This window comes from Cyprinodon variegatus, unplaced genomic scaffold, assembly GCF_000732505.1.
Source record: "Cyprinodon variegatus isolate N-32 unplaced genomic scaffold, C_variegatus-1.0 Scaffold732, whole genome shotgun sequence".
NCBI lineage: Eukaryota > Metazoa > Chordata > Actinopteri > Cyprinodontiformes > Cyprinodontidae > Cyprinodon > Cyprinodon variegatus.
The window spans coordinates 198,662-214,915 of record NW_015151185.1 but is presented as its reverse complement, the minus strand read 5'-3'; the positions used below and the strand labels follow the sequence as shown (position 1 = coordinate 214,915).

The following is a 16,254-nucleotide window of genomic DNA, read 5'->3' as shown; positions in this document are numbered from 1 at the left end:
GGCCACCACCATGGCCTCCAACATGGCCTCCAACATGGCCTCCAACATGGCCAGCAACATGGTCTCCAACATGGCCTCCAACATGGCCACCAACATGGCCGCCACCATGGCCTCGAACGTGGCCTCCAACATGACCACCAATATGGCCTCCAACATGGCCACCACCATGGCCGCCAACATGGTCTCCAACATGGTCTCCAACATGGCCTCCAACATGGCCACCAACATGGCCGCCACCATGGCCTCCAACGTGGCCTCCAACATGGCTGCCAACGTGGCCACCAACATGGCCAGCAACATGGCCACCACCATGGCCTCCACCATGGCCTCCAACATGGCCTCCAATATGGCCTCCAACGTGGCCGCCACCATGGCCGCCAACATGGCCTCGAACATGGCCACCAACATGGCCTCCAACATGGCCACCAACATAGCCACCAACATGGCCTCCGACATGGCCTCCAACATGGAGCTCTGTCTATGTTTGATTTAAATTTGCTGAGATAATTCCATGTTAGTTGTCTTACTTTTTTGTTTTTCTTTTATTGCAATTGATCTTTATCTGTTCATGTACACCTTTGCTATCCTCTCTGAGAGATTTTTTACATGTAAATGTTTATGATTTAATAAAGATTTTTTTTTTTAAATGGCCTCCAACATGGCCGCCACCATGGCCTCGAACGTGGCGTCCAACATAGCCTCTAACATGACCACCAACATGGCCTCTAACATGGCCGCCACACTGGCCACCAACATGGTCTCCAACATGGCCACCAACATGGCCTCTAACATGGCCGCCACACTGGCCACCAACATGGTCTCCAACATGGCCACCAACTTGGCCAGTCACATGGCCTCCGACATGGCCTCCAACATGGAGCTCTGTCTATGAGTTAAATGTTTTCTGAGATAAATCTCATGTTAGATGTCTTACTTTTTTGTTTTTCTTGTATTGCAATTGATCTTTATCTGTTCATGTACACATTTGCTATCCTCTCTGAGAGTATTTTTTTCATGTAAATCTTTATGACTTAATAAAAAAAAAAAGAACGGCCTCCAACATGGCCTCCAACATGGCCACCAACATGGCCTCCAACATCCTAACACTCAGAATCTGGACCAGAATCCTCAGAATAGGAAGTGGTGGCCTGGTGGTTAAAGCATTGCACTTGGGTTTTGGGGTTTTTGAGTTCAAGCCCCACTCCCACTGACTGCTACTCTCGGTCCCTGAGCAAGACCCTTAGCCCCTCACTGCTTGACGGGCGCCACACAATGGCAGCCCACTGCTCCCCAAGGGGTTGTGTTAAATGCAAAGAGTTTATTTTGTTGCTCCATACTGACATGACTGGCAATAAAGCTAAAAAACAGTCAAAAAGACAATCTGGACCAGAACCTTCAGCTTCTGGAAAAAAAACCTTCATGTTCTTGATAAGAACCCTCAGAATCTGGACCAGAACCTTCAGCTTCTGCACAAGAACCCTCATAATCTGGAGCAGAACCTTCAGCTTCTGCACAAGAACCCTCAGAATCTGGAGCAGAACCTTTAGAATCTGGACCAGAACCTTCAGCTTCTGGACAAGAACCCTCAGAATCTGGACCAGAACCTTCCGAATCTGGACCAGAACCTTTAGCTTGTGGACAAGAATCCTCAGAATCTGGACCAGAATCTTCAGAATCTGGACCAGAACCCTCAGGATCTGGAACAGAACCTCCAACTTCGGGACAAGAACCCTCGGAATCTGGACCAGAACCTTCAGAATCTGAACAAGAATCTTTAGAATCTGAGCCAGAACCTTCAGAATCTGGACCAGAACCTTCAGCTTCTGGACAAAAACCTTCAGCTACTGGACAAGAACTCTCAGAATCTGTACCAGAACCTTCAGCTTTGAGACAAGAACACTCAGAATCTGGACCAGAACTTTCAGAATCTGGACCAGAACCCCCACCTTCGGGACAAGAACCCTCAAAATCTGGACCAGAACATCATCTTCTAGACAAGAACCCTCAGAATCTGAACCAGAAGCTTCAGAATTTGGACCACAACCCTCATAATCTGGACCAGAACCTACAGAATCTTGACCAGAACCTTTAGATCTGGACCAGACCCTTCAGTTGGTGTAGAGGCAACAGAATGATTCCTTACTTTTTTCTGACTAAGATGATGTTGAATCAACTGCAGTACCCACTGCTCAACGTCAAGGGGGCAGCACTCATAATATTACGACTTTATTCTCGTGATATTACGACTTTATTCTTGTGATATTATGATTTTATTCTTGTGATATTATGATTTTATTCTCGAAAAAAAAAAATCTCTAGTCTGGCCCTAATTCTCCATCTCTGTATCCAGTCACCGGAGGGTTTTTCTTTCTCCTCTCTGCACTGGACCAACCCAGGAAGCCGTCTCTGCAGTTGTGTCTGGCGTGCTCCGGATCAGTTCTGCGTACCATTTACACTCAACAGTTATCTCTGTTACCGTGCTCGGACTGATCTCGGCACGGTTCCACAAGGGTAGTGGAAATGAGGCTTCAGTCAACTAAAGAGCAGAGTCAGACCCTGAGGATAAAACAGACCGACCGCCTGATGTGCCCGACCCACTAACAGGTGCCATCAGAATCAGGGACAGTCACTTCACCTGTCAGTGGTCTTAACGCTCTGCCTGATTGGAGCTTTTTCATTCTATTTAAGCCTTTGAAATGTTTCAAAATAAAAGCCTGTCAGAACACAGAGGGCTCAGAGGTCCATAAGAACAGGGCTGGTACTGGTCCTCAGAACCAGGAGGAAACACAGCAGCCTTTATAGCGGTGTCCTTCCTGTCAGTATTCCTCCACCTGCTGCCTGGTTCTGGTCCAACCAGTGATCCCCGTCCCTGGTAGCTCCTCCCCCCGTCTCTGTTCCATTTCATTGCGGTCCATTCCTCCTGGTAGATGCTGGACATGGTTCAGTGTTTACTGCTGGTGGCGGTGTGTTTCTGTGTTCCCGGGGCTACTGGGATATTTATGAGCTTACATCCCAGAGACAACAGCTGAGCTCAAGCTGTGCTCACCTACTTTAACTAATGTGCTGGAATATTCATGACTCCCCTCCCTCTTTAAAAAGTCTCTCTAATATTCATCACTTCGGCAGCCTTATTCCGACCTAAGGAAAAGTTCTGTCCTGTTTCTATCAGAGCAGCTATTCTTTACTCTGACCAAACCATCCCTGACCTCCACTTGGCCACCAATGAGGGTCAGAGCTGTTTGTTTCACAAACCATCATCTGGAACATCTGACAAGATAATAGGAGGTTTCATCCTGACCTGCTGGATCAGGATCGGTACAAATCAGCACAATGCAGCTCCTCCTGCCCCGCCAGGCAGCAGCAGCTCAGGTCAGGCCTCAGTCTGCACTCAGCAACTGGTTGACCTCTTCCTGTCTGCATTCTCATAAGCAACTACCACACAAAGCGGAGGTGATGGACAGTCAGCCAGAGCCCTGAAGCTGAGGTGTGTTTGCACGGCTCTGATCTCCATCAGAGTCGAGGTGATGAGAAACCAGAACACAGATGAAGACCTGAAAACATGCCATGAATCAACAGACAGGAAGAGAGCGAGGAAGAGGAGGAGAGAGAAACCAGCTCAACTGAAAAGTAAACCAAGAAAAATAAAGGCACTCAAACCGCCACCAAGAATGAAATAATTTCCGCCCTTTCTCACCACATCTGTACTGTACCTGGACCCACCGGCTCCAGTACGAACCACCCAATTAGCAGAATACAGCCTGTAAAGGGAAACTGAACTGAACCTGAAGGTCCAAAAGACCAGTCTGTCTTGATTTGGGACCAATGTGTTCCAGTACAGACCACAGCTGCTCAAGTCTAGTTCAAAAAGTCCAGAAGAAAGGGTCCAAGACCAGAGTCTAAACCAGCTAGGTCCGGTTTAAACTGCAGCCATGGAGACAGGAACACTAGCCAGAGTAGTTAGAGAATGTATTACCAGGCAAAAACACCATGCTTTGAGACATCAGCACCATGGACAGAGCCTGAAATGGAAATATATCTTCACTTATTTGTAAAAATCCTAAATGTTTGTGGAGGTGAAAGAATCTTTAGACCCAGGTGGGAATTAAAACCAGTGGATATATGAAACTTATAAAAAAACTGATATCATCAGGAAGTTCGGACCAGAGGTCTCAATCAGCACCAGCAGGTGCAGAAAGTAAGAGTCTTTAGGATTACGGTAAACACTACAAGGTTCAGAGTCCGAACCAGCATCTCTGAGCAAACAAGTCATTCACTGTTAGGTGAACTTACGAACTTACCAATCACGGCAGAGTATATTGCTCCTGGGGGCGGGACATAGGCCGGGCGTATTTGGATTTTCTATTTGTCATTATTAGCATGCGGCACATGCTCATTTTCTGTGGCCGCTTCCGCCTCACCATCCAGTCTAGACCCGGAAGTTTCTGCTCAGTGTAACGTAATTAAGGCTACGCGCCTGACTACAGCTAAATACGCTAATAGGCAATCAGAAAGGTTCGTCTGAGGAGCCCGCCTGTGTGTAAATAAAACACAGACAGACAGGAAGTAAGTTTAAGTTATTGTATTCAAATGTATATTTTTGCATATATTTAGGAAGGTACTCAATATTTATATTTTTCTATAAGTATAAACAATAAAAAATAAAAATAAACCCTGATAACACCCAAGATTTTTTGTTCTCTTCTTCTGTTCTTTTTCTTTGCAGAGTGATTAATGTTTCATCAATCAATAATCTGATTGTTTTTAGTCTATGATCGATCCAGGGCAATAGGTCCGAAAATATGAAGTAGTTTTGTTCACTTAAATCCTGCCGCGAAGCTGCAGTGATTCGGTAGCTCACCATCATGGGCTAAAATGGTGTGGAAAAAAAAACCCTGACCCAAATAATGTCGTGAATAAAAACAAAAATTTGCATTTAAACAGGGTTAAACTGCTATCCCAAACAACTAAACATTCATAACAGAAATAGCTATGTTTCATATGCCATGGCTTTTAAATGTTTGACCCACATTCAGATCACAATCAGGAGGCAGAAAACGGTTTAAGATGTTTATTTAGGAACAATGAACGGAGAACCGGCTGACAGAGACGCAGGAGCAGGACCGAGAAGAGCTGATTAGAGGAAGATCAGTTAGCTCAGAGAACGATCCGAGGGGAGTGGTTCAGACGGACGGATTCTGCAGAGGTCACTTCTGTGATGGAACCGGTGACGGAGCGACAGGTGAGCGACAGGTGAGCGACAGGTGAGCGTGCAGATGGAGCGAGGCAGTCCGTGCAGCACTGTAGCCACTGAGGCACCACACTGTGGCGTCCAGCTGACAGATCCCTGCCTTTATTAATGCATCAGCACAGAGCCTCCTAACGAGCCACAGGTGCGCACCATGCCCAGTTTATTTGAAATTTAAAGTCAATTAAACTTAATTAACTTAAATACTGTTTCAAGAAACATTTAATTGGTTTCTTGTTTTGTTGCGCAACTCCAAAGAAATGTAAAAAAAAATAAAAATAAAGACATTTGATAACATTGTAATGTTTTTGTAAGAGCTTCTCTTGTGGAAAACTCGATGTTTCGATGCTTCACCCAGACTCTACCTCCAGCAGGTAAACGGAGTTTGAGACTCCAGCTTTAGAGGCACCGGACCAGACTTAGCATCAATCCAACGGACAAACAGATGGTATGAAGTCGCAAGAAGGTCCGACCACCATAGTCTACCGTTTTCAACCTACAACCCACTTTAACAGGAATGTCATGAGTCTGGCAGGAAGAGAGTGGCAGGAAAGTAAAATCTCTGAATCTCAGGGTAAGTCAGACATTTGATAAACAGTAAACTAACTCATTGTAGGAGCCCAGGAGTACAAACAACAGATAAAATGAAACAGCTTGAAGTTTCATAGAGCAGCAACCACAGATTTTGGTTTACGGCTCCATTTGTTATGGTGGATAATCTGGTACATATTCCTCTGAAAACTATTTCTCTCCACTATGATGGTTAGTAGAAGGACAGTATATGGAACTAGTGCGGCAGAAAAACACATCAAAGCTTGTAGAGTCAGACGGAAGCGATGTGTTTAGGCCCTGAGATCAAGGTCTCCAGATCCACAACCAAACCGGTCTGTGCCAGTCAACACTTACAAATGCAAACCATAGCCTTAATCTTAGCTTTTGAAAGGCCCCAAGCTTTCCAGACAGTGGTTAATAAAGGAGCCATGGCCTTTCGGAGCCACTTTAGATCCTACCTGATCTCACAGCCTGTAAACCTTTAACTGGTTTGGATTTCAGGTGGAATCAGAAGTTTAGAAACTGTCTGACAGAAGGTTTGGGTCAGTACCTGCAGCACATCACTCACCAAATAACTTCATATCATATAAAAGCAGGCCAGGACCGCCTTCCTATGCGGCTCATTCTGTCCCTTGGATAGCCCACATGTAAACAAACAGCTGGTAAACAAACAGCTGGTAAACAAACAGCTGGTAAACAAACAGCTGGTAAACAAACAGCTGGTAAAACAAACAGCTGGTAGACTGTCACTGTGGGAATCTACAGAAAGGACACAAAGGTAATGATGATGAAGCGTCCAGCAGAAAGAAAGTCAGGAATACGACGGGGAGATGAAGAAGCAATGGAGGACGGATGAGGTAGAAAAAGAAATGCAGGAAAAAAGTATAGATCTGTGAAAGATAGATGAGATGAGACGGCAATGTAGGAATGGAAGAACATTGTTCATGTGCTGCAGGAAAGATGAAGGCCTCACAGAGTTGCTGACTGTTGGCGCGGAAACGCAAACTTCCCACACTGAGTCAGACTAAACACATTCACAGATATACACACCGCACACACGTACCGCACACATGTACCGCACACACGTACCGCACACACGTACCGCACACACGTACCGCACACACGTACCGCACACGTACCGCACACACGTACCGCACACACGTACCGCACACACGTACCGCACACACGTACCGCACACACGTACCGCACACACGTACCGCACACAACTACTGCTGACATGTGTGTTTCATGCCCTGCATTACCATGTCCTGACCTCGCCCCTACCTCCCCCTGAGCTCGCCCTTGCCTCGCCCTGATCTTGCCTTTACCTCATCCTGACCTCGCCCCTTAGCTCACTCTGAGTTTCCCCTTACCACGCCCTGATCTCGTCCTTACCTCACCATTACCTCGCACTTTCCTCACCCTGACCTCGCACTTACTTAGCCCTTACCTCAACCTGACCTCGCCCCGTACGTCACTCTGAGTTTGCCCTTACCACGCCCTGACCTCGCACCTACCTCACCCTTACCACGCGCTGACTGCACTCTGAGTTCGCCCTTACCACGCCCTGACCTCGCCCTTACCTTTCTCTGACCTTGCGCTTACCTCACTCTGAGTTCGCCCTTACCTCAACCTGACCTCACACTTACCTCGCACCTACCTCACCCTTACCTCACTCTTAGTTCGCCCTTACCACACCCTTACCTCACTCTTAGTTCGCCCTTACCACACCCTGACCTCACTCTGAGTTCGCACTTACCAAAACCTTGCAAGACCTTGGACTTACCTCCGCTTACCACGCCCTGACCTTACTCCGACTTCAAAAGAACAAACTTTCCCTGACCTCGCCCCGACTTTGCCCAAACATTGCCCTGACCTCACCCTCACCACACGCTCAACGCGTTTTGAGCTCGCGCTGACTTACATCGGACGCCTAAATAAATGGGGTCACCAGAACCACTGAGTCAGCCGCTTGTGCACTGATCCTATCTCACACCTTCTCACCAACTCTGTTCATATGTGTATATCTGGATTCTGAACATGTGCCTTCATGTGTGATGATGACAGCGAATGTGTGCAGAGTTGTTCTTTTTCTTTGCGTGAGCTTACCTTGGTCTCACGCTCCTCCAACAGCGTCTCAAGCTTCTTCTGGGCGGCTCGGCCCTCATGGTCGTCGCTGACGATCAGGATGATGTGGTTCCATCTGAATTCTCTCATCAGGTCGAACCAGACCTGTGCCTGGTGGGAGTATGGGGGCACTGTCCTCAGGAAAGACAGGTGGATGCTCTGGAGGTGAGGAGGAGGAAGTCAAATTGACATCATTTATCTTAATGTGTCTCATTTTGGTCTCCTGAACCAGATCAAATGCTGTGACTCCACTTGAAACCCTATGGGGGGAGCATTTCCAAAATCCTCTAAGGCAGCTAGTGTCTGACTGGGAGGGCTGGGAATTTCTGGGCTGAAGACACTTTTAACAATGACATCAATCCTGCCTGGATTCAAGTTTTCTCCCAGAGAGACCAGATTGTCTTGCAAACCCTTACAGAGGAGCTGAAGATCTGCTTTCAGGAGGCTGTTAACTGAGTCCATGTTTGAGAACACCATCATCAGCATAACCAAGGAGGCCAAATGACAAATCTTCTAAACTTGGAAGCTAATGTAGACCAGGAAAAGCAGTTGTCCCAAAGTGCTGCCCTGTGGGACTCCCTTAAAACCGCCCATCAAAGCTCCAGTTTTTAAAAGCTGAGATATTAGGATATTATTTTACACTTCAATAAATATCTTTAATATTAGATTTCAGAAGTTGTTTGTTCCTGTAGAGGATCAAGAACAGAGCCCTGAGGAACACCATGACACAGACTGGAGACAAACTGAAGCTGACCTTGTCAGAGTAGATGGACATGCGCGTCGTCAGGCCGACCACTGGGATACGGTAGAACCCGGCCGTGTAGGACACCGGAGTGGGGGTCAAGTGATCATTGGGCTGTGGAGGATGGCTTACCAGGATGGCATACACCTGCAGAAGAAGAAAATGAGGTCCAGCTTTACTGACATCTCTGCTGAAAAATTGATCTGGTATTCCTGAGGATCAGGTGCACTGGGTGGCATTTCGCATGCTAAGAGGCTAACAGAGCTTCTCACTGAACAACTTCCACTGAAGAGGTGGGTCAAAAACCTGAGGAAGAATATCCCACTGATTAAACTACAGAACCGAACATTATCATCAGGCGGCACCACTGGACTCAAAATGCTAACGGCTAAAAAAACATCAGCATTAGCGAACGGATGCCGTCAGGTTATGAAGGTTCCAGACCATCAGAGACACACTGACCAGTGACCCTAACCGCTGCGTTTTGTTACTGCTGGAGGAAACTGCTGCTGATGAGGAACCGTGTCTGAACATGTGGTCCAGATTCAACCAGAGCGGTTTGGCTAATTTCAGACCAGACTGAGGTTTTCATTTAAGCCGGGCGTACACTCTACGATTTTTTGCCTTTTTCTGGTTGATTTTCCAGTCCTGATGGTGTGGTGTAGTGACCAGGGGGTAACGAGGGGCGATCAGCCTCTAACGACCACCCCCCCATCAGGAATCAGAAGGTCGGGAGAAAATCAAACGTTTGAAATTCAGTCAGCTGTCGTAAGGCGGTCGTGGGCAAATCACTCAGTGGGCAAACAAGGATTCTTCTTCTTCTTCCTCTCAGAGGTAAACCCAGCAGCATGGCGGGGGGGGCAATGAGTGAAATGGAGTTCTTTCTGTCAAACTGACAGACCGTAGTAGCCTCGTTAGCTCAGCCATGTCTTTGTCCAAATACGTCGTCTCCTTTTCTTTTTAGGGCTTTCAGCACTAAATCGCCCAAATATCCAAGGCAGCGCGTTTCACTCTAGTGAGCTTCATGTTCCTCTGCTACTGGTTTGGCTTCCAGATAGACGAGTCCCAGTAGCGCCATCTCACTGCGGAGCTGAGTCCCACCTGGTTTTTAGACTTACAGTGTGAGCAGATAGATCGCATCAGAGCGTCGGGTCGCAGTGAGAGAACAAACATGGCGAGCGGTGAACTTTTAAACCCTGCAGTTTCATCGTACAGTTTGAGCTTTAGCTGCGAGTAACGATTAAAAAAATCATACAGTGTATGCCCAGCTTTGGTAACAAGGAGATTATAACATACTTTAGGCTGGACTGAGGAGCAGCAGTGGAGCAGATAGTGAGGGACGCAGAGTTTACCAGCTGTGATGGGGGAGATGATAGAGAAACAGGATAGAAGCTGGACACTCTATCCTTTGTGATCTAGAACAGATAGAAGTGTTTTCTACAGCTCTGTGGTTTTTAAGGAGGCCCTGCTGCTCCCTGCCTGCCTCTGGCCCTCAGTTCTTCCTTCTAACCCTCTTTGGCTTCCAGCTGATCTGATGAGAAAGTGAGGCGGAAGTTTTCAGGCTCAGGAAGTGGGGCTCAGACCTGTAGCATGATAGGAACAAACTAAAAATATTAGATTAAAAGCTGTGAGGTGAACTGACTGTGTCTGGATAATCCCTCCATCCTCCCAGAGGAGGGATGGAGGGATTACAGATTGAGAGAACGTTAATCTGACGTCCCTCTCTGTCCAACCTACTGCTGCCGCCATGTTGGCCTCATTCCATCCTCAGAGGAAAGGCGTCATCTGTCCCCCGGTGGGGTTGCTCCTGCTCTTGGACCTCAGCAGCGTTTCCTGAAGCCTCCTCTTCTTCTCTTTGGGTGTGGATGAAGAGCTGAGCCAGAACTCTGCGGGCTGTTTCCGTTTCAGGGATTGAATGTTTCCAGCTCAGCTGCCTTCAGGCTGTTTTTGCACCTTTATTTGTCTCTTTGTGGTTATATTTAGCGCAGCTCTGATTGGAAGCATGGAGCTGCTCCGCGTCTTTGTTCACGTAGAGCTTTTTTCATGTGTCACCTTCGATTGTATCCTTGCAGCATCAGCTCCTCTCAGCAACGCCGCTGACGGCCGCGCTCAGCTTCCCGGGCAGGTGAAATAAAAAGGAGTTGGTTCATGTGAACTCATTCTGTCACTTCTGCCTCTGTTCCTCATGTTATCCTAATCATATTCATCAAACATTTATTTCTCAGCAAACATCTCTTCGTCCCTGAAGCAACTAAACTGTCACACAACCATTTAAACTGCCTGGAAAGGAAGGACACAGCCTGGAGGCCTGAAATGGGCTGAAATGACGCACCAACCAACCCTTTAACTCCCAGACAGAAACCCGCCGTCACAGCAATAACATACAGGATGCAAACTACATCCATGAACCAAACATCAGAGGAAAGCAAAAGGAAATGGTAGAGAAACATTAAGAGTCTGCAGCTGCTCCAGAAGCTGAGCTATCTCTATAGTTCTGCTGCTAAAGGCTTAGACTGCTGGAGGACATAGGGACCTGCTTCATCATTGGTAACTATGGTTACCAATCGATGTATGGGATGAGAGAGTCTGGTCATGTGACCTCACCTGGTTGGAGATGAGGTCCTCGCAGACGGACAGCGCCATCTGGATGGCGTTGGGCTTGTGCGTCACAGAGATGGCGTTCATCTTGAACTTGTCCTTCCCGTACAGAGCGTTGGCCTGACTCACCGCCTCCTTGAACACCTGCTCATAGCGTTTCTGGCTCAGGACAGCACCCACGTTGACCAGGCGGGGCTCGCAGCCGCACAGCGCCACTGAGCAGCAGTGCAGCACGGCCAGCAGCAGCACGCCGCGCAGCTCCACTGAGGAAGAGGATGAGGAAGAGGAGTCATTAGAGAGGCACGGTTGTTGATAAAGAGTCAGACAAGAAGGTGTTGGAGCATGGACCCCGCATCTATAGGAGGGGCAGGGCATGTTGGAGGCTTTCAAAAACCTACTATTCCCCATTCCAAAGGGGGGGACCCGTTCATCCGTTTCTATTTGCATGTTTTCTAAACTAAAACCAGGCTTTGTTGGGCTGCTGGATAAAACCTGGAACTAAACGCTATTTCTGACATTTGGATGAAAAATCTTCCTGGATGGAAGAGAAACGTCTTCAAACTTGGAGACAAAGTCCAGTGGATTGATTTTAACTCTTTTGGAACTTTACTGATCAGTTATTGAAGATATAATATTCAGCTCGAGGCTTAAACGCAGCCCATCAGTCTGAAAAGGAGAGCCAGATTTTAAATGAGTGAATAACGGTCGGTGGAAACAGGAAGGAACCAATCAGAGAGCGGATATTTTAAAGACAAGCTGCCAGTTTTAGACACATTGAAGGACATGGTTAAAACATCGCTGCACACGGGACTGTTTTGGTTACAGAAAGTTACTGCTGCATGGTGGAAAGAATGAGCCAATCAGAGCAGAGTTAGGCCCAAAACGTTTTACATTTCACATGAACATTAACACTCACTTTATTCAATCATTTCAAACTATTAAAGAAGACTTTAAAATGTGGAATAAACGTTTAACTTTCCTATAAACTCTGAGCTTCTAATGTTCCTCATTCTTCCAAAGCTGGATTCCTTCATGTCTGCCTCATCCTCATGGATTCACACCTGAGGGGCGTCGCCCATCCTGCAGCTGATCATGTGACCAAGCAGCTCCATTCTGGAGACCTCTGCTCCCCATGACCTCAGTCCATCAGCGAGTCCACCTGATAGTCAGGGACCAGGAGGAGGGTCACCTGTAGGTCCAGGGTTCTGTTGGAACCAGAACCCTCTGAGGTGGAACCTGCAGAGCTGGGCCTCCTGCTGCTCCGGTTCCTCCAGTCTGGGTTCGGTTTTGGTTCTGGTGTATTTTTTTAATGCAAGAAGGAACCATAATGGATCTGAAACCTGAGCAGCTTTAAAAGTCGTGTTCTGGTTCAGTTCTGCTGCATCTCTTCCTCTTTTGGACTGAGGGGGCGCTCCTAAAGACCTCCTCTGACTCTGCTGTGGCATCAGCCATCTTCTATGCTGCCTGTTGGAGCAGCGGCTCATCTGTAGCTGAGAGGAAGCGGCTGGATCAGCTGATCAGGAAGGCCAGCTCTGATTGGATGCCCTCTGGACTCGGTGCAGGAGGTGGGAAACAGACGGATCCTCACTAAATGAACATCTCTGTTGGATAATGTCCCCCCCCCATCCGTTCAGCTGGTGCTGAACTGGACAGCTCCTTCAGTGACAGACTGCTGCACCTTAAATGCACCAGGGAGCGTTATCACAGATCCTTCCTCCCAGCAGCTGGAAGACTCTAGAACCACCACTGTTCCCAGTAACCTCAACCAGTTCTTCCATTCATGCTGATTCTGCTCAGTTTCTACCTTAGTCAGTTAAATAACCTGCTGCTGTCATTCTGCACATCTCTGATGTTGTTGCTGTTTTCAAATTACTGTAAAAATGTCCATAGCTGCATATTGATTATTTATTCTCCAGTTTTTTATTGTTAAAACACTTTACAGGATTTTATTTGTTTATTTTTCTACTCTACCACTTTCTCTGTTATTTTTATACACTTCTACTGTAACCTCTGCTGCTTTAACACCACAGTTTTTTTTTCTATTGGCCCCAAATAAACAGGATTTTTCTGTGTTGGGATTCTGGATGAGGAGCCGGATGATCACCATCAATAAAGTTCTGAATATTTGGGTCCGAATTATTCTGGGATGTTTGACGTTTTTCACTTTGGGCCAAATTAGAGATAAAAGGAAAATCCTGGTGGGAACATTTGGAGGGTCATTTTCTAGGTTCTCCTTCAACTTCCTCATATTTATTTAATTCATTTTTACAAAAAAATGTTTTATTCTGTTTATCAAACAAAAGAATAAAACAAAAATCAATTAAAACATCCGAACCGAAGCGGAATAAACACCAAAACAAAAGGATGAAGCCCGCAGGGGCCCCGCAGGGAGCCCGCAATGGCCCCGCTGTCAGCGGGTCTCAGAGACAGAACCACAACCAAAAACACCCGAACCGAACCGGAGACACCTACTGGTCCGGCTGTAGACCCTGCTTCTGGTTCCGTCCTGTTGATCCACCGTCTGCTCGGTACCCCTCCCAGTCTGGATCAGGCGGGTCACGCTCCGGTTCGGCGCCTCGTTTCTGTCAGAATGACGCGGGGAGGTTCCGGTCCAGGTCGGTTCCGAGATGCCTTGTTTTGATTTTTTTTTTTTTTTTTTCTCCCAGAGTGAGGCTCTGATCCGGTTCCGCCTGGTTCTGTTGGTTCAGATCATTCCCCCCACCCCCCACCCCCAGAGGTCAGACTGGATCAGGTTCTCCTGGTTCTGGTCGGGTTCTTGATGGCGGAGGACTTTCAGGTGACCCGATGCTCACGCGCCCGTCGCTCTGTCCTTGGATCTTTGATGCGCGCTCCCGAGATGAGGCGCGCTCCCAAGTGAGGAGAGCAGCGCGCTCCCGTCATAGTAAAGCACCAGAGCGCGCAGCGCAGCCTGAGATAATCCCTGGTTCTGGAGGAACAATCTGCTCAGAACCACGAGGTCCAGTCTGGTCCAGAGGAGCCTCCAGAACCTCCTCCTGCTCCTCCTGCTCCTCCTGCTCCTCCTGCTCCTCCCACACAGTTTCAATAAATCACATCAATTCATTCATAGAAATGATTCGGTTAGTTTTGATTTTGTATTTTAGGTTATTCATTTTAGCCAATCTCTAAAATTTCATTCATTCATAAATTTATTTATTTCCCATTTAATATTTTTTTCTTCATTTTTGTACAGATCTTTTATTGTCATTCCACTGTCACCAGTACAGTGCAACAACATTCCCTCTCTCCATTTAACCCCTCCCCTTGGGGAGCAGTGGGCTGCCATTGTGCGGCGCCCTGGGACCAGTTTTAAGGGTCTTTGCTCAGGGAGCCAGAGTGGCAGTAGGACTCGAACTCAAAACCTCTGGATTCCAAGGCCTATGCCCTAATCACTGGGCCACCACTCCCCTCCATCTTATTCATCATAAAATGTTCATCTTTATTGATGAACACTTTATGCTTCTCCTGGTGGAAACACCTGGAGGAAAACCAGGAGGAACACCTGGAAAAACACCTGGAGGAACACCTGGAAAAACACCTGGAGGAACACCTGAAAAAACACCTGGAGGAACACCTGAAAAAACACCTGAAGGAACACCTGAAGGAACACCTGGAGGAAAACCAGGAGGAACACCTGAAGGAACACCTGGAGGAACACCTGGAGGAAAACCAGGAGGAACACCTGNAGGAACACCTGGAGGAAAACCAGGAGGAACACCTGAAGGAACACCTGGAGGAACACCTGGAGGAAAACCAGGAGGAACACCTGGAGGAACACCTGAAAAAACACCTGGAGTAACACCTGGAAAAACACCTGGAGGAACACCTGAAAAAACACCTGGAGGAACACCTGGAGGAACACCTGGAGGAACACCTGGAAAAAAAATGGAGGAACACCTGGAGGAAAACCAGGAGAAGCACCTGAAGGAAAACCTGGAGGAACACCTGAAGGAAAACCTGGAGGAACACCTGGAGGAAAACCAGGAGGAACACCTGGAAAAAAATTGGAGGAACACCTGGAGGAAAACCAGGAGAAGCACCTGAAGGAACACCTGGAGGAACACCTTGAAAAAAACATGGAGGAACATCTAGAAGAACACCTTAAAAAAAACATGGAGGAACATCTAGAAGAACACCTGGAGGAAAACCAGGAGGAACACCTGAAGGAAAACCTGGAGGAACACCTGGAGGAAAACCAGGAGGAACACCTGGAGGAACACCTGGAGGAACACCTGGAAAAAAACATGGAGGAACATCTAGAAGAACACCTGGAGGAAAACCAAGAGGAACACCTGAAGGAACACCTGGAGGAACACCTGGAAAAAAAAACATGGAGGAACACCTGAAGGAACACCTGGAAAAAACATGGAGGAACAACTGAAGGAACACCTGAAGGAACAACTGAAGGAACACCTGGAGGAACACCTGGAGGAACACCTAGAAAAAAAACATGGAAACAAAACATAGAGGAACACTAGGAGGGACACCTTGAGGAAAATATGGAGGAACACCAGGAGGAACTCTTGCATGTTCTGTGAGGTTCTAAGATGTTCTGGGATGTTCTGGGATGTTCGGGGATGTTTTGTGAGGTTCTAGGATGTTCTGCGATGTTCTGGGATGTTCTGGGAGGTTCGGGGATGTTCAGCGGTGACGGTGGTGGAATGTGGGACACCCTCAGTGCTCTGAACACACAGAAGAAGAAATCTAACCTGTCGCTGCTCTTCTTCTGCTTCTTAAATCAAATCAGCACCTCAGCTGCCACTATGGGTTGCCATGGCAACAGGGATGCAGCTCCAGCACCTCCTGAATGTGGTTGCCACAGAAACATGCATCTCCATCCCTCATTAGCATCTCTGACGTCTTCTTCCCAGACGTACGAGAATTAACACCCACTCTGATGTCATGTGATCACCTCTGAAGGGTCAGTGAAATATTCTGATTTAGAGGAGGACGAAACTGGAAACAGGCCCTG

General features: G+C 47.4%; 2 protein-coding genes across 4 annotated transcripts in view; one reads left to right on the top strand and one right to left on the bottom strand.

The window, feature by feature from the left end:
• The window catches only part of LOC107097915 (glutamate receptor ionotropic, NMDA 1-like), a 58,604-nt gene extending 44,447 nt beyond the window's left edge, over positions 1–14,157 (bottom strand). Inside the window, exons 1-4 of one of the 3 annotated variants that reach the window (XM_015395262.1) lie at positions 13,737–14,157; positions 11,271–11,527; positions 8,679–8,813; positions 7,907–8,083 (exon numbers count right to left, since the gene is read on the bottom strand). In XM_015395262.1, coding sequence (XP_015250748.1) covers positions 7,907–8,083; positions 8,679–8,813; positions 11,271–11,527; position 13,737 — 570 coding nt within the window. In that variant the 5' untranslated portion in view covers positions 13,738–14,157. The remainder of the gene's footprint in view (positions 1–7,906; positions 8,084–8,678; positions 8,814–11,270; positions 11,528–13,736) is intronic. The other 2 variants (XM_015395263.1, XM_015395264.1) reach the window with 2 other exon arrangements.
• A 570-nt stretch (positions 14,158–14,727) lies between these two features.
• Positions 14,728–15,628, top strand: LOC107097907 (ring-infected erythrocyte surface antigen-like). Its single transcript, XM_015395254.1, is given in 4 exon segments — positions 14,728–15,057; positions 15,103–15,168; positions 15,171–15,285; positions 15,288–15,628. Coding segments are annotated over 4 exon segments (852 nt in total).
• The last annotated feature ends 626 nt before the right edge of the window (positions 15,629–16,254 follow it).